At 35.4% G+C, this 21,023-nt stretch overlaps 1 protein-coding gene across 1 annotated transcript in view; it reads left to right on the forward strand.

Annotated features, from left to right (window-relative positions):
• Window positions 1-21,023, forward strand: part of TUSC3 (tumor suppressor candidate 3) — a 148,285-nt gene that overhangs the window by 41,623 nt on the left and 85,639 nt on the right. The window contains exon 2 of the mRNA XM_050895753.1: window positions 17,030-17,199. Within this exon, the coding sequence (XP_050751710.1) occupies window positions 17,030-17,199 (170 nt within the window). The remainder of the gene's footprint in view (window positions 1-17,029; window positions 17,200-21,023) is intronic.

The raw sequence follows: 21,023 nt of genomic DNA on the forward strand, positions 1-21,023 counted from the left end.
TTGGAGAAGAAGAAATACATTGTTCTGCAGTTTAAAAGGTGGGTGCAATTGTGAGTTCAATACAGCTGCCACCACTTCTTTTACAGGCTTTTGTTTAAGGCCTTGAATTTAACTTCTTGCTTCTTTAAGCTTTATAGCACATATTAAAGTATACTATTCAACCATATGCTGTGGGTATGGCAGAAGCTTGCATCATTTATGCTTATACCCTCTCGACCATTTTCCAGGTCTGCTTTCCTTCCTCTACTGTTGTTGATCCTGTGTTACTTTTACAATATCTTCTGGAGATCTTCTGGATCTCCTCTTCCTAGAAGAAGAAATTCCATGGCTTTCTGAACCTTTCTTTTCCGTTCTCTGTGCTCCACTTACAATTCTGGTGGACCAATCTGCTGGCAGTAAGTCAGTAGTCCTTTCCTCTCTTTCTTCTCATTCATTCAAGGAGCTGTTAAAGGTAGTGTGGACTGTCAGGAAAGATCAGCAGGTAGTGGAGCTTGCTCTAAGTGGTTTCTACAGTTGATTCAGGAACTGAATTGTCTCCAGCACAACTTTCCTTTAAAACCTGCAGCCTCTGTGAAAGCATTGGCTTGCCTCTGGTATATAGCTTTTTGCGTTAATGTTTTTAAAATATACCCTTTCCTGAAATTTCTTGTGTTCATTGAAACTTGCAGTTTTAATTGTCTGAACACGGCTTTATTTGCATCTTGCTACTTCTCCCTGCTGGTCTGTTTAAATTCCATTTAGAAGTAGCAGGAGAGTAAATTTTCCTCTTGTGTTAACTGTATTTTTTTAAGTAGAAACTGTTATGTGGCTCAAACAGGGTATTTGTTTTTATATAAATATGAAGTTTTATTTTAGTATTACAGATTCTGGTAACTTATCCTGAAGACAGAACTGTGTATATGCACAGTGACTTAGTCACACTACAGATTACTTCTCTCCACCCCCTTTTACAAAGAGCTGGTAAAAAGCCATCTGGCCCACAAGCCCTGTCTGTTCTGTTTTATGGGATCTTTAAATACTTGCATTTCTGTACTCTTATTTGTCTTTTGAACCATAAGTTTGCATAGTTTTTGGCAAGGTAGTATTTTTTCAGAAAAATATTAAGTGTCTCTTCTCACCTTGTACCACAAAACATTAAATTATTGGATGTTTGGCCAAACCCAATGAGCCAGACTAACAATGTGTCAGTTAGGCAATCAGATTATTTCAGTCAAGTCAGAATGCTATTTGGATTGTGTGTATAAAGCAACCCATTTGTACTGTTGATTAATATTAATCCAGTTTCAGTCCTGCATATGTAACTCCTTGTTTATATATAGTGCAGAATATTTAACTACATTATTTTTAATTTTCATATTTATTGTGTCCTATATACATTTCATAATTTTATACATTTCATAAATGTTTTCCTTATTATAATTATGTTGTTTTGCAGAGTAAATTCAATTCAGTTGAACTACTTTCTTGGAGTGGGAGATAAGTACTTACATAGCAGGAAAGTAAATTGGAAAGTAATGCCTCATGTACTTATTTTTAAATGTGATTCAGACCAAAAAGTTTATAGCAAATCATGTGGTGTTCTTGTAAAAGAATAGGTTTCTGTCAAATGGAGATAAAGTGTATTCTCTGTCTTTGTATCTGTAGGGATTAGAACAGTAATTGCATCTAATTTCTGATGATGCTTTCTCCTCCCTGTGGTCACTGATGTATTATTTCACTGAAAATGTGTGGGGAGGAGTTGAAGTGTCTGCAGTGGATTTCTTAAATCTGAATGTAATTCCTATTACTTTATGTTTTGTCTCCAGGCTTGTCAGAATGAGAGTTTTTTCCATAATTTTTTTCTTCTAAATATAGAGGGGGGAAAAATTAATTGTGTAAGTTGAGAATTTTATTTAGGGATGTGCACATACATAATGCTAATATTGATCTTTCTCCCCCCCGCCCCCCCTAAGGGGGAAGGAAATTTTGTCACGATGAATAGTACAGTTCTGTAGGAAATGTATTTTTTTTTTTTTAGTGTCCAGTTCATGAAATATGAAACCCTGACTCCCTTGAACAGCATGGAGTGTAAACTGTGCCAGACTAAAATTGGAATGAGCTGATAAGTGGTATCTACTTTTCCTCTGACATCTTTTTAAGACTGTAAGAAGTTTCAACGATGAAAATCTCCCTAACTGACTATATTTAAAATGGTGCAACCAATGTGAATGTTCCTGATTGGCATTTTTCCTTGTAATGAGGTGATTTATTGTTTGTTACTGTATGTTTAATGAATATTCACCAATTTTGTTGCTAAACATATTGATGAGCTTTGCATTTATTTATTTATTATAATTGTTTTTAGGCCTCTGTAATCTACCTGTCAATAGCAGTTATTGTTAATCTATCAAAAGTATCACCCTCTTATTCCCCTCCTGCTCCCTAAAGTAGAGTAAGCTTATCAAAGATTTTTTTCTCACTTGGTCTTTCACGAGTTAGTTAACTCGCCTCTTAGGTCTTTCTAAATGAGTTTGTAATGTTAAATTGACAAATGAATAAATCAGAACGGTTCTGTGCTTTTTGGTCAGTTACTGCTTCAGTTTTCATGGGTTTTCCTTCCAATAGGAAGGTATGGTTCTAGCTTAGACCATTGTGCTATTGTAAAAAATAATAATGTCAATGTATCCTATCTTTTAACTAAAATGATTTGTTTTCACTTTCTGTCTGGATCTATTGGGTAGCTAACTTTGCTAGTTCATTATTATGGCAAATGGTGTAGCATTTGTGGGGGAACTAGGGAAGTGACTGTCTTAGGGTCACATGGGAGAAAGTGCAGTACTGAAGACCTTCTTACTCATAAAGGCAAACTTTTTTGTAGGGAAACTGTTTCTGCACATTCCTCAGGCTGTAAAATAAGGTTTCTGAGGTGCATTTTTTTTTCTCCATGCTGATTTTAAAAACTAGGTTGAATGGGAGTTGAAAGTGGGGTGCTGGAAGGTGGCGTGGTTAACTAGTGTGCTAATAGTGACCTTAAAGAATGCAGATTTCAAAATTAGAGTATTTAAATGTGAGGTTATAAATTGAATTAGCAGGAGTGTATCTCTTCAGCTAGCTGCGAACCAAGACAAAACACGAAGCTGCATAAATTTTATTCACATACAAATGGATGTGTTCTTTAAAGATAAAGCAGCCTTTGACTTCAGTAATTTTTCAGTGTTTATCCTTTGTGGAGTTATTTTAAATACAAAGATAGCATTTTCTACATCAGGATGTCCCTGAGACGCAAATGGTGAGGGCTGGGAGAATACATACTAGGATATACAATATGTTTGCTCAGTTCCTGTGATGTTTTGTAGGAGTCCACTGTTGGATGTGGACTAGGCTGACTTTTGACCTGAGCTGGTACAGCCTGTGTTATGTCCTTACGGCGATGGACTTGGGATCTGCAGAGGAATTGGGAATATATCTGAGTGCATTTAGGTAATCGGGAACAGTGATGTCTCTTCTTCAGCTGAAAAAAAATTAGGGAAAGTGCTTCGCAGAATTATCCTTCTAATTGCTTTCAAGGCAAATGTCTAGGATAGGTCTGTGGAACGTCAAATTTATAGTCATGCTTCCGTTCTCCTTTTATATTTTATATATGTCAACAAACTCCTTAAAATCAACCACAAAAAACAAACTGCCAAATAAATTTTTTCTTTCCCTTTCTTCTCCATCTTTAAATACCCTACACTTCAAAAGCACACGTATTCTTTCTGTTTTCCTTAACTTTAGATGCAGAATAATCAGCGGTCTGTACTGGGTCTGTTACAGAATTGAAGCTTAATATTTCTTGACTTGTTTAGGTCTTGAAATTGGCATTTTCCTCTTTGGCAAAAGAATAATCTAGTATTTTTTGTGGAAAATCTGCTGGTATTTTTAACCCTTATAACTCCAGACTTAGCAGATATAAGAACTATCATTTTTGTGTAGTGAGAGTAGTAATGATATTTTACGTAATATTTATTTCTTTTCTACCATGTTTGTACATTAGAGGCTTAATCCTATGGGTACTTGGATTTATGGGTAAAACATGAAGAACACCTGGAATCTTAAGGAATAAATGCAACTCCTATCTGGTAGGTAGTTAGAAGATGTTTCAATGTCTTTGGTAATAGTAATGACAACAACTTTTTCTACTCTAAAGATTGATAACTATTTTGCCTGCAACTTTTTGATTATAATCTTTGAAATTCTTAATTTGTACATAGACTCGTTTGTGCATAGTTAGATATGTTATTTCAGAAAGAGCCTAATTGGCTTGTCACAAGATAGAAAGTGTTACAATTCAGTTGCTGTGAAGAAGCAGATGAGAAATTTAATTCTATTTTTTAGTTTCCCAGTGTGCTAATCAACAGGATAACCTTTCTTATTAATAGTTAAGATGCCAGTAAGGAATAGGTACTTGAGAATTCTCTTGGTAATACCAAAAAGGCAAATCCATGACATCTGCCTATGTGTTTTCTGGGGATTTTTGTTTTGTTTTGTTTTTTAAGTTTTGGGAGATGAAGTAGCCAGAGTGCTCATACCGAGAATGTTTTTCAACTTGATGCTTTATGTGGCCTCTAGATCAACTTAACTGGTCTTTCTGTGCTTGTCTGGAGCAACTTATAAGAACTCATAAGAACTCTGCTGATTTGTTGATTTAGTTAAAGGTCACTTAGCTTCCTCTAAAATTCTTTTATGTTATATACCCTCATTTTTATGTTATATAATAACAAAGTAAGGCAAAGTACTGTTATATTCCTTGATGGAGCAATTAAAAAAAAAAATTCATTCATTATTCTTAAGGGGATTCTGTCAAAATTATTTCAGTATGTTTGATTGCGATCTCATTGTTTTCCTGTTCAAGCAGTTATATTTCTGATTACCAGACAGTGCTTAAGTGCCCTTATAACAATTTAATTTCTGCCCTTTTATTCCTCTTCATTCCAGTGTGTTTTCACTCTGTCCTGGTTTCGTCTGGGACAGAGTTAACTCTCTTCTTCGTAGCTGGTACAGTGCTGGGTTTTGGATTTAGTGTGAGAATACTGTTGATAACACACTGATGTTTTAGTTGTTGCTGAGTAACGTTTATCTTAAGCCAAGGACTTTTCAGTTTCCCATGCTCTGCCAGCAAGCAGGTGTGCAAGAAGCTGGGAGGGAGCAGAGCCGGGACAGCTGACCCGAACTAGCCAAAGGGGTATTCCATACCATGGAATGTCATGCCCAGTATATAAACAGGGGGGAGTTGGCTGGGAGGGGTGGATTGCTGCTCTGGCATCGGTCAGTGGGTGGTGAGCAATTGCATTGTGCATCACTGGTTTTTTTTCCCTTGAGTTTTATTTTCTTTTTTAGACCATTGTGCTATTGTAAAAAATAATAATGTCAATGTATCCTATCTTTTAACTAAAATGATTTGTTTTCACTTTCTGTCTGGATCGATTGGGTAGCTAACTTTGCTAGTTCATTATTATGGCAAATGGTGTAGCATTTGTGGGGGAACTAGGGAAGTGACTGTCTTAGGGTCACATGGGAGAAAGTGTTTTACTTTTTTTCCCGATTGTCCTCCCCGTCCCACTGGGAGGGGGGAGGAGTGAGTGAGCAGCTGCGTGGTGCTTAGTTGCTGGCTGGGGTTAAACCACGACACACTCATTTATGGAACCAAAGCATCTCTGATATGTAGTGTGTTTACTATGCATTTTAATTTTTAAATGGTTGTTGAATTAATTTGTTCTTAGCATTCTTTCTTTTAACAGGACATGCTCCTGCCCCTTCCCAGTCTTCCTTTATAATCTAATTCACTGTAAAGTCTTGATGCTTTTTCCATTGCTAACAGTTCATAAGCTTCTTTTTTAAATAAAACTTGTTTTTATTGCAGCAGTTTAGTCATCTATTCTGTACTTTCACTGATTGAAAATACAGCATCTGTATTTTAACCTGGTGTTTGAAATAACTTAGAAAATTGAAGAAGAGGAAGAAAGTTCTTTTTTAACATTACCCATAGTTAGGTTGTCTGGCTTGATTGCTGGGTAATTCTTTAGTGGTAGCACAGTACTTCAGGGCTTTGAGGGATTAGTCTCTATGTGGTGATTCCACAGTGAAGAGAGCTCAGCTATCAATGGCTTTGTAAAATGTCTCTCTAGAAACCCCATTTACAGAGAGTGAAAAAATCCAGATGCCATTTAAGTTCTTTAAATTTTAGGAGAGAAAATCCAGTAATACCCTGAACTTTTGTTGCTCTTTTGGCTTTTTGCTCCCTTTCAAATTGTGATTTGTTGCCAGCATTCCACCAAAGGCAAAGCAACCTCAAATTTCTGAAGTGATTTACCTCTGTGTGGCATTACCATCATCATTGCTATATCAACTTTCAACATAAAATCTTGTCATTCCACAAATATGCAGAGGAATGTGCAGGTAAGGGGTGGGAGGGAAGGAGGAGCAGTAGTTCACTAATTCAACAGCGCTGTGTACATATCACTAGGAAAGGGTCTTTCCAGTAACGTAGATTTCTGAATTACTTTATCATGAAACAGGGAACAGATACACTTTGAACAAAAGGGCAGTTTTGTTGGTGTCTATGCTTGTTCAAGTCCCCTTTCCTCTAGATGCTACTTGCTCTATAAAGTAGAACTTGCTTTACACTCATGAAGAACAAAAAATAGGGTGGAACTACTGTTCAGTAAAGTCATGTCTTGTCACGCACATCCTTTAAATATTCTTTCTATCTATTGTTCTGAAATTGAAAATGTTCTGAGGAAGGGCTGAGAGAGCTGGGACTGTTTATCCTAGAGAAGAGAAGGCTCAGGAGAGATCTTACTAAAGCATATAAATACCGCAAGGGTAAAGTGTAAAGAAAACAGAGCCAGACTCTTTTCATTGGTGCCCAGTGACAGGACCAGAGGCAATGGGCACAAACTGAAACACAGGAGGTTCCCTCTGAACATCAGGAAACACTTTTTCACTGTGAAGGTGACCAAGCACTGGCAAGGGTTGTCCAGAGAGGTTGTGGAGTCTCCCTCCTTGGAAATACCCAGAAGCTGCCTGGACATGGTCCTGGGCCACCGGCTTTAGGTGTCCCTGCTTGAGCAGGGGGGTTGAACTAGATGACCTCCAGAACTGCCTTCCAACCTCAACCATTCTGTGATTCTGTGAAATTGCTCTAGAGTTGTAAATGGAAGCTACAACCAGACTAGATAAGAAATGCAGACTGTTTTCTTCATTTTCAGACTTGAAGTCAGTATTTTGATTTCCTGTATTGTGTCCCAAAGAAACAGCAAATTCAAGTTAGTGTTGACTTTTTTATTTTCTTCCAGTCTTTCTCTTATGGATACAGAAAGTATTACAGGACAAATTATTCTGAAGAGGTTGTTTTGTTTTTTTTTTTTTTAAAGGATCATGGTATATAAGTTACTTGTATTTCTCCCTGGGCAGCATCTCCTCATTCTATATAAAGTACATGAGCTACATGCTCTGGTATATACAAAACTATTTAGCGTATGAATAACCTGATCCTGGATTACCAGGTTCTTATAGCTTGCTCTGTAACGCTATTTTTTTTTTTTTTAATAGTTCTCTTACTTTAAAGAGATTCAGCTGAACAAAATAATTTGCAATAAAGTTGACAGGGAACAGTGGGTTATGTAGCACTGTTTGGAGAAATATTCAACCTGTCTTCACAAATAGTGCTTGAGAGTAGTCAAACAGGAATATAATTCAAGAAAGAGAGACCTCGCTTTCATGTTTTCAAAGACACTTTGGACTGTAGCCTTAGAAGACAACAGAAAAATGACATTGGGGGAAAAAAAAGAGAAATGGCTTGTGTCTTTCTGTATTATTGAGCCTTTGCTTTTAGTTGAGAAATGCCATTTCTTTAAATGATCTAGATAGTATAAATAAGGCTGCCTGCTGATTTCAGCAAACACTAAAGAAGTGAAGGGAAAAGAATGGGATCAAAAGTTACTTTATTTTTAAATATAAGCACAATGTTAATAATGTGTCGGAGAAATCAATATTCTTTGTAACAAGGGAGAGGTACACAAAGTGTATAATAGTTCTTGAATGGCTTTCAGTAGTTAAATCCTAATTCTCCACTGTAAATTCAGCCAGGCTGCTGAATGCTGTGAGATGAATATTGCAGCAAGCTGAACTTAATAAAAAAATCTTGAGGGACGTGTGGAAGAATTTCTGAAACTCAGAATGGCAATATAAATAGCAATTAGTATAAAAGGCTGTCTTAGCTAAGTTTAGTCTTACCTAAAACTCAGAAATATTTGTAAATGGCAAGCTGAATGAGTATATTGATGTCACAAATGCCTTGATAATCTGTAGCTGTGAGATGTGTTCCTGGATTTAGAAAGAGTTTTTATTTGTGAAATAATAATTGTGCATAGAATTAACTTGAAGTATCTGCTTACAAATCATAAACTTAGCACTCCGAAAGGTATGGTCATATCCAGTTCCCAGGAATCTGAAGATTCTGAATACTGAAAAAATATACAGTCATTTAGAATTAGGAGGTTGATCATCATCTTATTGAATCGAAATATCTGTGCAGAATGATGTTAGTTTTTAACTTTTTTTGCATCATTTTAATATTTTGATAAGGATTTTTTCCCATCTTTTAATCAAGAACTTTTGCAATATTTTTGCTAGGTCACCCTGAAGTGTTTTCCACTGAGAATAAATGGAACTTTTTTAGCCTTTCTGTATAACAAGTACTCTTGGAATCATCCTGGTTGTCCTATATTATGCTCTCCTGAGACTAATATCCTTTCAGTGTAAAGGTGACCTAAGCAAAATGTACTTTGAGGTTTAGCTGATGCTTTTGTTGCAGTATCTTTTCCTTAATTCGTAATTCATCCTTTTGATATTTCTCATTACGTTTTTAATTACTTCCATGCTTGTAAAAAAAATAGTAAAATAAAAACAGTAGGGAAAAAGCCTATAGTTGTATAGGGCATCTTACCTAGGCTTATGTCTATAAACTCTTAAATGGTTTAACTTGTGTTTATTTAATGCAGTACAGTAGGGATTCTCTTTCCTGAAGTAAACTGTGTCCTTGTTTACAGTACTGGAGTCCTACCCTGTAATTCATATTGTTGACTTTACAGACTTTATTTAAGTTAGGTGAACTTTGTGAATACTTACATTCATTAAAAAATAAAATTTGTGACATTGTGAAAATTTTGAAAAGTATTAACTACAAAAAAGGATGAATTTCTTATATTTTGAAAGAAATTGGCAATTTTGGATTGTACTCCATGGAAATTAAGGATCTTTTTTAAATCAACTGGACAAAATACATCCATGTAAACCATTATGCAGGTTACTTTCTGTCTTGTGTTTTCTACAGTGGAAAAAAATACTAATGTTATTACTTTCTTGTATAATGATCAGAAAATTACAGCTCCGTGTAATAGGAAATCAACCAGATTTTTCTTAAATTGCTAATAGAGCAACTTACAGGTTAAAATAAAAAACCTCAGTACTTTTACTTCTCCATTGATTTATCTGCTCAGCCTTAAAAGGACATTTTTAGGCTTAATACCACAAAATGTGGGCTATTTTGCATAAAGATGAAAATCAGTTTCTGATTCCAAGAAGCAAATCCTCAGTCACAGCTAAATGACTTCAAGTCAATGGAGCATAATATCAAGTCAGCCGTACAGCACCAGCTTACATGGCTTCTCAATTATGTTCAGGCAATGGCTTTTTGTAAATAAATAAATAGTCTGAAAGGGAAAAAAGTATCCTAACAGATTTCTGTATATATTAGTGATTAGTAATATTTGCATTAACTCATGCTTGAAAGATCATGGAAAGCTGCAGAGGAGAGGAGGACAGGCAAGGAAACGTTTGCAGTACTGATACAGCCATTCTCAATAGGAGAATTAATAGGAGAATTAGTTTATGACCTTCTGACTTACAGAACAGATTGTACTGTGCTTCCGATGCCTCCAGAATTTGATGTAAACGTTGCCAGTTTCTGCTGCAGAAAAGTATGTCGCTCACTGCAATATCCAGGTACTTAATCCTGCAGTTCTCCATTAGACCTAGGGTTTCTTGTGTTGATTATAGACAAGTTCAAAATAGGGAATAAATATTTTGGATAAAGCTACTGATGCTGCATGTCTTACTTTGAAGAGGAATAAACTTTGATAAAAGTGAAATATGTTATAATTTTTTGCCAGGTTCCAGACTAACCTAGGAAGTGTTGGAGAGAAGAGTGAAGATCTAGACAGATCAAAGAAATTACTCTTCTTTAGCACCTTCAAGTCTGTGAGCCATGTGAGGTCTTGTTTAGAAGGCTTGTGCAGGAAAGTAGTCATCTATATTCTCCCTTTTTAGTGTGCAGGGAATGATATAAATACATAAAATTACCTGAGTATATGCAAGTATTGTTTGTCAAGGTTTACGAATGATAAAACTATTTTTGATATGTTCAAGGATACTGATATATTGGTAGTGTAAGTTACGTTTATATGCAGGCATCAGGTGAACAAGGGACAACAGAGGAATGAGTGACTGTAAATTTAAATAGGCTGTAACAACACTTGAATGTTAATTCCACTGTCTTTCTGCCATTAATGTAATTGAGTCAGTAATTACATATCTGTGAATGTTTATCAGACACATTTTTAGAGGAGTTAACTATTCTTACAACATACTGCTGAAATGCATTTATTAGTACAGTTAGTTTCTCTATATTATTATTCTTAGTGTAACTAAAGACTAAAAGAGAATACTTAAACCAAATTGGATTTTAAGCTACATACATCAGATTGAGAGATTTATGAGATATTTTACATGCCTTATCAGTGCAACCTTGGTTTTTTTACAATTAGTGTTGTCCTGAAATAATTATCTACAAAGCTAACATTTCTTGGGGATTTGATGCACCTGAGTGAACAAAGCAGAGTCTTCATCAAGAGTGGCCATTCAGTTTACATTAGCGAGTTTTCGTAAGATACACGTAAAGGAAACACGGAAGTCAAGCCACCTCAATTGTTTTTTTTTTATTTGCAACATCATAGTTTAAGAAATACTCAACAAAATCTGTAGTTCATTCATCTCCAGTAGCAAATTAGTATCAAATCATTAATTAGAAACTTCTTGCTTTATTTCTTTCACTACAGAAACTGTGAAATTTGAGCTATTGGACTGAATGTGAATTTTTCATCAGGAAAGGAGATTAGCTTGGTAATAACCGATGCCTCAGCTTTACTAGTAGTTGACAGTAGATTGAATCCCTGCCTAATTTTTCTGAGGACTTTTCCTAGTACCGGTATCTCGTCTTATAGATCTTGACCCTACCTTTCTAGAGCTGAGGTCTTCTATGTTCACATGTCTAGTAGTATTCAGGAGGCACCCTCTTACATCAGAAAGAGCTGAAACCTCTTCTGAAACGTGAAAGAAGCAAATTGGTGGAGCCAGTGTGTTTCAAATGAAAGGATGCTAGTTTGGACACTGAAGCATTGAGTAGTATCGTTGGGACTTTTTTCTTTGCTTTTTTAAGTAGTCCTTTGTGCCTTAAGTTACCTGTGTGATGTTGTTCTGGCTGAAGGCAAAGTAAATGAAAGGAGGTCTAAAGAAGAAACTTAATTCAAAATACATTTTCAATAATGTAAACCCATCGGAAATATGTTTATATGATAAAGACAATCTGATCAAACTTTTGTGAGAACCAAGGAGAAACTTCCCTTTGCCATACTCCAGCTATTTTGCTATGATGTATATTTCCCAGATCAACAAATCTGAATCAACAAGTATTTAAATCTTAAATATTTTTTTTTGTTTTATAAATAAGAGGTTTGTCTTGAAAATGTCAGTGGCATCCATTGGACAGACACAGCAAGCAGCATTTAGGAAAATCTGGGTGGGTTTCTGTTTTGTTTTGTTTTTTGGTTCCCCCCCTCACCCTGAGAGATGTGGTCTCATTTGGGCCAAAAGAAATTTAGAAAATCTGGCCAAGGAAAATTAACAGTCAAGCGAAGCAAAATGTGTGTATACAGGGTGGTGGTGGTTGTTTATGCTTTGTCTTGTAGGCGCTGTGTCTTGGGAGAGTCAATAAATAAAGCTGTGTTTTGAGTAGCTAATCTGCTAGTCACAGAGTACAAAAGGGAAGGCTTGTAGATGCCAAGCTCTATTGGGTTAAGAAGCAGAGAGGAGATGCGGGGGATCACTGGGAAGCAATCCCTAATAGGGAATTGCTTCAGGTGCAGATGCCAGAAGCTGGGCCTGCCAGCATCTTCTGTTTCATAACTTGTCACAGTTTGCCCATGTTTTTGACAGGTGACATAGTTCTATCATCACATCACTGGAAACCGAGATCTATAATAGATGAACTTTAACTTTATTCTTTCGCTTTGTTCTTGATTCAGCGATGTGGACAACTGCAAATGGAAAAATCTTTTGCTAGCCACAGGGACAAAAGCAGAATTATTTAGAATTGCTGTCCCAAGCAGCTTATTTCAGTAGAGACTGCTCATCTGCTTAATGGGATTGAGGCCAAAATACCAATGACTCTGACCCTACTCCAGCAACAAAAATAGTTTTCATAGGTGATCTCTTTATGGAGAAATACATGTCCTAAATAAAGAACTGCTTTCCTTGTTGCATCAGAAAATTCCTGGATTCTGAGTTTTCTCAGTTACTTTTTTAAGGGTTATTTAGTTTTTAGTTTTGAAAAAAATGCTCTTGTGCCATATATTTTTGTTTGTTACAAAGTAGTGTAGGAAAAGCAAGTAATATTATAGTTCTGTTTGTTTTACAGATATTAGCATTCATGTTGTTTCCACACATAGATCATACATGTTCTTTTATTCTGCTTGGGGCATCAGCTAATGAAAATAAATAAATGATACATGGCTGCCTCTTCACCCATGCATTTAAATGTTCTCTATGCTTTTATCAGTAGACTGTTATCTGTTGACCCTTCTGTAGTTATTTGCACCAACAAAACTGCAATTTTCTTCATAAAGGAAGATTTTCCCTTCTCAGATTTATGCTTGTGGGTTTTTTGTTTCAGTGTTTCAACTGAAACAGTCCTCTTGAGTTATGAGCATAAAGCTAATAAATGCTCAGAGGAATTCTGTAAATAAACAAGTTTAAACAAATGTAGGGTCTTTACCTGTATAGAATGTGGAAAGGAGCAGAAAATTAGCAGTCTAGAGCAAAAGTGAGATAGTCTCTCTCATTTTCTGGACATGAGTAACAATTGTTCATGTGTCTCAGTCATCACAAGATGTGTTTTGTCTAGTGGGTCTGATTTAGCCATCCTCTCCTATTACCAGATTTTCTCTGGCAGAAAAGTTTCCCCAGGGGGTGGAAAGAAGGGAGTTAATAAAATTTTTGTAAATGTCTAGAATCCTAATGGGGATTCATTTTAGTGACAGTTTTATGTATGGTTTGTATAGTTGGATGGTAAATGGTAAAAGAAAAATACTGGAGGACATGTTCAGTTTCAGTACCTTCATGGCAAGAATAATTTGGGATAGATCATTGTCTTTTCTAACAATGCTTTCCAGGGTATTAATAGATTATTATTTTGATTATTATTCCATTAGGATAATAGGGAAAATTCTGCCTTTTGTTTCTAAATATTTTCTGTCAATTTTTCTTCACTTTTCAACACTGTTCTTTTACACAGGAGAAAAATTTTGACTGGAGGTGGAGCTCATACTCGCACCTTTATTCAACGGTGTGTTTTTCTTTTTTATCGTACAGACTTTTAATTTTCTTATAAAAATATCGAAGTTACATTCTGAATTCTGAAATCTGTAAGGCCAGTCTGCTGAGCATTTGTTTAAAATATACAATTTTTTTCCCCTTTTAACAGACTGGTCAATTTTCTGAGTGTAGTGTCTGAAAAGTGAGTGCCTTTTTGATCCAAAGCTAAAGTAGGCAGTTGGAATGTTGAAATGTGCCATATTTCCTGAACACAGGTACTCAACTTTAAAGTAAAATGCACAGCTAAAATGGAAACTCATTTAACACTAGATTTATTTCTTGGATTTCATTATTAAATGAGATGAGGAAAAGGTTGATAAGTTACTCAGCAGCATATATTGTGCAAATGTTTTATAAATGAAAAAACCATATCAGACCTTCATCTATCTGTAAAGTGTTACAAATCAGAAAGCCGTAAAATATGGGATATTCCACAGACTTCATTGTGAATTCTAGAGCTGTCAGTCCCAAGGTGTCTTCTATCAATTACTCTGCAAAAGGAGACTTTCTGGAATAAAGTGGACTAAAAAGTGGTAGGATATCTAAGTGCAGTCAATTACCTAAGAGAAATCTGGCCTATAGCAGAATGTTTCATGATGTATGCGATTATCTGCAATCTATTCAATGATAAGTTTCTATTTGAAAAAAGTAGATTTCTTCAGAATCTGGTGAAGCAAGAAATAAAATTGTACCTAGTGACTTTATACTCCTGAAGTACTAGCTTGATTACCTAGTGTAGTAAACAGGTTAGGTTAGTTACTAGCTTTTTACCTAGTGCATTTAGAAAAAGCAAAAGATAGAAGTGGTTGAGAACATTATAGTGAACTTCACAGTATTGCACAAGAGCTATGTGAAGGTGACGTTATACATGGCTGAATCTGAAGGAATCAAGGCAATTGTTTATTGGCAACAAGCTTCCAAGTAAAACTTTGTATGGGACTTCTCTGAGTAAGACTCTTCCGATATCACTGATTATTTTGTAGAAACAAATAATATAGTAGTAATAGAGCTAGTTTTTTTCTCCCCTGTTTTTTCTGTCAGGATCATGCTTTTGCTTTAATACCCTTAATGATACGTCATGGGTTTCTATTTCTTTTCTCTGAATAAGGCCTATTCTGAAAAGACTTTGGTTTTCTGTACCAAGTAGGATATTATGTATCCTTCCTCTGTTAATTTAAAAGTTGTGTCTTTTTATTAGTTCTCTTTGGTTTATCTTTTTGCTTCAGTTATTAAAGCTTTTGGAAATACGAGTACACATCCTTTTTAGCTCTTTATGTTTTATTGCGCATTACCAACTGGAGTGCCTCATGCAAAACTAGTGCATCTTTTGAAAGGAACAGAAAGATTTAATCCAGGCACTGTTAATCCAAGGAAATCTTACAAATGAATAGGCTTCATTTTTATGTAAACTGCTTTATGATTCTTCTTAAAGAAAAGAACTTACGTAGTATCTTTTTGAAGCAAAACTACCAAAAACATAATATGTCTTTTAGCAGAAGAAAAATTGTAGTATTAATTGATTCATTGGTATTTTCATGATAAACAGAGTTGTAATCTCTCCTTCACATTTGTGATTACAAATCTCAGCTAAATTCTGAGAATAGGAATGAAAACCTAAAAGATTTTTTTTTTAAAGGCTTCATAGTGTCAAATAAATGTGGCTGTCTCAGAACTGTTCATGATTTACACTGATCAAAGCTTCTTTTAGACTCAAAAATTCTGATGACTGGCTGTGCCTTATAAGGAGCTCCAAGGGGCATCTTCTGCTAATTTTTAAGATGGAAGATCTGACAGGCAAAATGTAATTTTCCTTTATCCATGTAGTTCACTCCTTCCTTCCCCTCATATATCTATCTTTGCTCTTATTTATAGCCTTACTGATTTGTCAGAATGTTACTAGATGAGCTGATTTTTCTATTTCATTGTTTTTTTAAAAAGTCCTAGAAAAGCCACCTTGTCTCCTTGCACAGGATTTGAGTTTTATCCTTTCCTTTGCCTGTCATCATGTTCTCTTTTCTCAGAGCGTCCTCATTTCAATGTTTTTTTTAAGCTAGTTTATTCTTCCCTTCCACTGCAGACCCTCATCAGTTTGTGTACCCTTTCACTAACTCACGCGTATTTTATAAGAGGTCTCACACCTTCCAGTTTTCTGAACTTTTCTCTTTTGTTTGGTGCCCCTTCTTCACTTTCTGTCTCTGTTTCTGTCTGTCCCCCTCTCTGTCCTTCCCACCTTCTCTCAGCACTCAGGTTCTGTGCAAGTCATAATATTCCAGTTTTTTCCACTCTTTTTTTAGCTCTTATTTGATATAGGCAGCTTCCACAGCGTCCTTGAGCAGGGAACTGACGACTTAAAACAAGATGGATTGTTGCATTGATCCTGATACACTGTAGGTGTAGCAATCCACCTAGAGCACGGTCAGTGCAACCTCACTGAACCTAGATAACTTAGGAGACTAAAGAGTCTCTGCTGAACACGTGTGACATTAGGGTTACTAGATAAAATAAATATCTATCTAAGTTGATTTTCATAGGAATAGTTAGATGAATGTATTTAACTTGAGGGCCATCTTCTAATATGTCTCATAGCCTGCTTTTAAATCGTTCATGTGATAGAATACTTTCATGCAAAAGAAAAGCCACACACAAGCAATTTTTTTTTTTTCTTATACACTTATAGTTCAGCCAAAATATTTTGGGGATCTCAGTCTTGAAAGCAACTAAAAACGTTGATTTCGTAATGGAATGTGCCTAGATGGGTTTATAAGACAGTGCACTCCTGTCTAGCAAAATATAAAACTTATATTAATTTAAATTCAACGTGATACATATTCATAAGGAAATTCTGAACGTAATAACTACTTCTCTCTCTTTGTAGCTACATTTTTGTTTCATCTTAATATTTGAGTGACTGACAATATCCTGCTGTGATTTTTACTAAATAGAATAAATATAACATAATGCTGCATTTTCTAAAGCTTCCAATTTTTAATGAAAGTTAAATTATTGCTCTACTGGTATCTTGTATTTGGACAGTTAGCCTTACTCTACTCCTTTGCCTTCAATAGCAACCTGTTTGATTTCATTTTATGTATCCTTTCTGTTTAAGACCACATTGAGTTATTTTTTGAAATACTTAAAATCTGCTTGTCTACATAGACTAAATTGTGCTATAAGCTATATAGAGGTGCCCCCAACCTCCTGCTTAAGTCCATAGGAGCTCTGAGGATGCAAAGGCAGAATATAGGTATGAAGTGCTTGAAATTTAAGCTTAAACATTCCTCATCCTTGTCCTCAATTACAGAATCTTTTGGCTGAGAAGGTAGAACAGTTGATGGAGTGGAGCTCAAGGCGCTCAGTCGTCCGCATGAACGGAGACAAATTCCGAAGATTTGTGAAGGCTCCACCTCGTAACTACTCTGTGATAGTGATGTTCACTGCTCTCCAGCCGCAGCGGCAGTGCTCTGTTTGCAGGTAATTTATACTTTAGTGATCTTTTTCATCTTCCTTACCGCAGTTTTCAAGTGAACATTTTAATCAATGTGCAATACACTGAGTAGGATTGTTCTTTGGATGGGATAGATGCTCACTATTTAACCGGCTCGTGTGTTTGTTACAGGATCTTTTCAACAGCCTTTTAATCTATATGTCAAATTTTAGAAATCTTTCTAGTTTTGGGTTTTATTAAATTACGGTTCAATAAAATGTACACAACTGAGGAAGACTTTCTCTTTAAGAAATCTGCTTTATTTTATTATCAGTCGACCATGATCTTTCCAAAGACGTTTTGTGACAGAAGTGATTCATTACCGTTTAATAATATGACACTTCATTGATTTCTTCAGTTAAGAGATGTCCAAGGCTCTGATGCAGATGTGAGTTACCCTATTATTTCACAGCTTTGGACAGTTCTTATGTGCAAGCACATTTTTCCATGAGGACATGCTTATTGTGGAATACTGTCTGGCACTGCACTTTGATATGTTCTGGTGGCTCCTTTTAGAATATGTATTAGAGTGGCTCTGGTATTCTTCTAAGTTCAAGATCTTTCTCTGCAAGTTCCTAGTTCAATAAGTTAATCCAAAAAATGACTAATGGTAGACATGGAAATAGGGCCAAGGGACTGAAAGGTAGTCATGCACTTAATTACCTTACTAAATCAGAAACTGAGCTAATAAAAACCTTCTTCAGCCAAAATATGCCTTAGAAATTATTGTGTTTAGTAATAGATGGGATTATTGTGCAGGGAGTTCTAAACAGTATTTAAATAGGCAGCAAAATACTCCGTAGAACTATGAAATACAAAAGCTGTATATGAAGAAGTACTATTTCTTGGTTTTAAATAGGTGCACTTTAGACTATATACAAAGTTGGTAAATGTATCAGCTTGTTAGATTTCTTAGGTGTTGGAATGCGACATTTACAATAGAAACTTTAACTTGTGTACCTGTAGTCATATACGGGTTTTATTAGATTTTTTTTTTTAATAGATTAATTTTTTGTCATTGAAGTCAGTTGGTCAATTTTGAGGGAGTGTATAAATTGCATTCGCATGAGTTCACCCTCCAAATCTGAACTGTGAAGGAGTAGGTACAGAAGCTTTCCAACGTTCTTAAGTCAAAGGAATTTTTTCTTTAAAACTTCCAGCACTTGGTTGCTGTTATTTCTTCTTTGTGTTGCCAGAGTTCAACTTTAGGAGATGAAATAGGAGTTCAAAGTTTACAATATTGTTTTAAATCGTTCCTTATTTTCCTACCCAGTAGATAAAGCTACAGGAGATGCACTAAGTTCAGCTTTATAAGGGTCAGTGTATTTGTCATTATAATGGCCACAGCAAATTCTTTCCTTGTGTTATGTACGGCTTTTTTGTAGGGCATGTGAAAACAACATAAATATTGCCGTCACTAAGGAAGCTAATTTTGCTTACAACTGTATATTGTTTAAGGAAGTTAATTTTGCTTACAACTGTATATTGTTTACTGTACTGAAAAAGAGCTTATAAGCTTCATCCTGTAATATGCCAGGCTAGCCATTTATGTACAGAAGCAACTGAAAATCTTTAAGCATAAAATGAAGGAAAAAATCAACATACTGCTTTCAATTGGGTTTGTTTAAAATAAATGTGAAGTTGCGATCCACTTTTTCATGTGAAATAAAAGGAATGTAATGAGGTTGATCGTACTGCATATAAAACCATTATCAGGAAAATTGACGTTTTCAAATCAATGGCTAATTAATGGACAGGCACACTGAAAGGATATACAGAACTGAAATGCATGCATTAGTTTATTGTTAGCTATTCACTAGCCACTTTGCCGAAAGGAAAATAGATTTTTAACTTAATCTGTAATGTTCTGTGAGGATGCTTTTGTGCAAGATTTAAGTTAACTGTTACTCATCAAAATATTTTCAGAACAATTGCATACAAAAAAATCAATGTCATATTTAAATACAAAAAAGCACCTAGACTGAAATCTTTGACTTTGAATAACTTTGTCACAAGAATTAGTACTTTTTTTTTTCCCCTAAAAATTGAGCCTGGTTAGTTTGTGCACCACAGGATCATCTAAAAAAAAAAAAAAATTTGTCTTTTTCTTTGATGACTAGATTGGACATTTCAGTGTTTTCTCTCTTCTAAATGTCCAGTTTATAAAGAACAGGGGTGCAGTATTTTCAAAAGGGAAAAAAAGATGTTTGTGTGCTGCTGTTGCATAGAGCTACGTCAAATGCTAAGCATGAAAAACACAGCATTATACAAAAAAGGATAAATAACAGGATGGAGAGCAATGCTAGGAAATGTGGTCCTCTTCTGGAGAACAGCAGTGAAAACTGGTCATCATTAGAGCAGGCCATTGCAGATTTGCACATTTGAGGCCAGAAGAGATCATGTGTGTCCTATATTGTTAAAATAAACTATATTCTTTGTGTGTCTGATTTGGCATTTGGTTGGATTTAGAATGTTGTTAAAATGAGCCCCTGCTTACAATAAAATCAGTGTGACTTTTCTGGCAGGTGTTTTGAATGATTGTGCCACCAAAGATGGAGGGGTAGCTTCTTGCATTCAGAAGTTAGTATCACTTTTGGCACTCTTCAAAGTGAATGCAAAGTCAGTTTGGTGATCCAAGTTCTCTACCAGACTAGGAACTATTGTGCCTGTCCATTGCTGAAAAGTGCTGTAGTTTGGACATTGTCTAGAAGGTATGAAGGAAGGATTCCCACCCCCCCATCCTTTTTAATGTCGGAGAAGTTCCAAATTTTGGATGAAACTTGGTTGAGGTCATCTTAGCCAAGTCTTAAAATGCTTGGAGGCATGATATTTAAACATTTTAAAAAAGTCTTACCTATCCATATAGCAAGGACCTACATGTGGAAAGCTGACCAAATTTGTCTCAGAGGATCCAAGGCTTTTCTGTGCACAGCAAGGAGGACATTGTAACATCAATCACATAAATCACTTAACAGTTATGATTTGTGAAAGTATATGGAAATAATACCAACTTACTCTTTAAATGCCACATACAAAGAAGTCCCTGGGACTCCAGATATTTGAATGAAACTTTTGTATGTAAAAAATATCCTTTCAGTCAAAGGAGCTGATCTTTTTTTCAGTAAAACCAAAGCTTATTGTGTGTTTTGTAGGTATTCTCTAGCAAAAGTTACTTAACATAAGATCTTTTTTTTCCAATGGAGTGAGAAGGGTTTCTTTATCATTGCAGGAGGTAAATACATAGTCTTATGTATCATCTTGAGAAAGATCAATTAGACAAATTTTTTGAATGCTTTGTTTGCCAATTTTTTGAAACTTACCTGTTCATCCAACGCTAGGCTTGTTTATTCCTGATATACATCATATAGTTGTATTTAATGCTTTCTCTTTACTGAATTTTGCTTGATTTGCTTCTAATTTTTGACATTATCCCTTTTCAATATATACTTTTAAAAGTTAGAAATCATATGTCTGCATTACTGATTGGAATTTATTCTATGCCCAAAACAAATCAGGTTGATTTATAGGTGTTTCTAAAAGACAACTACCAGTTTGTCATCTTTGAGACAGAGATTGGTTCTGTATTCATCTTAATGAAATATTTTCACAAACTGTGGACTGGAAAACATATCCGTAGGCTATCTGAATCAATCCAGTCCTAACACATGAAGGCTTCTGTAAACCAGCAGCTCTGTATACATGTTGGTATTGCCTCTAGTCATGCCTCTAGAGTGTTTTTCAAGGAAATTTTGTGTTTATCCTAAAGCAGAATGTGGAGTGCATTTCCATCTAGCTTTGTGGACAAGCAAGG

The sequence above is a fragment of the Gymnogyps californianus genome, chromosome 4, assembly GCF_018139145.2.
Source record: "Gymnogyps californianus isolate 813 chromosome 4, ASM1813914v2, whole genome shotgun sequence".
NCBI lineage: Eukaryota > Metazoa > Chordata > Aves > Accipitriformes > Cathartidae > Gymnogyps > Gymnogyps californianus.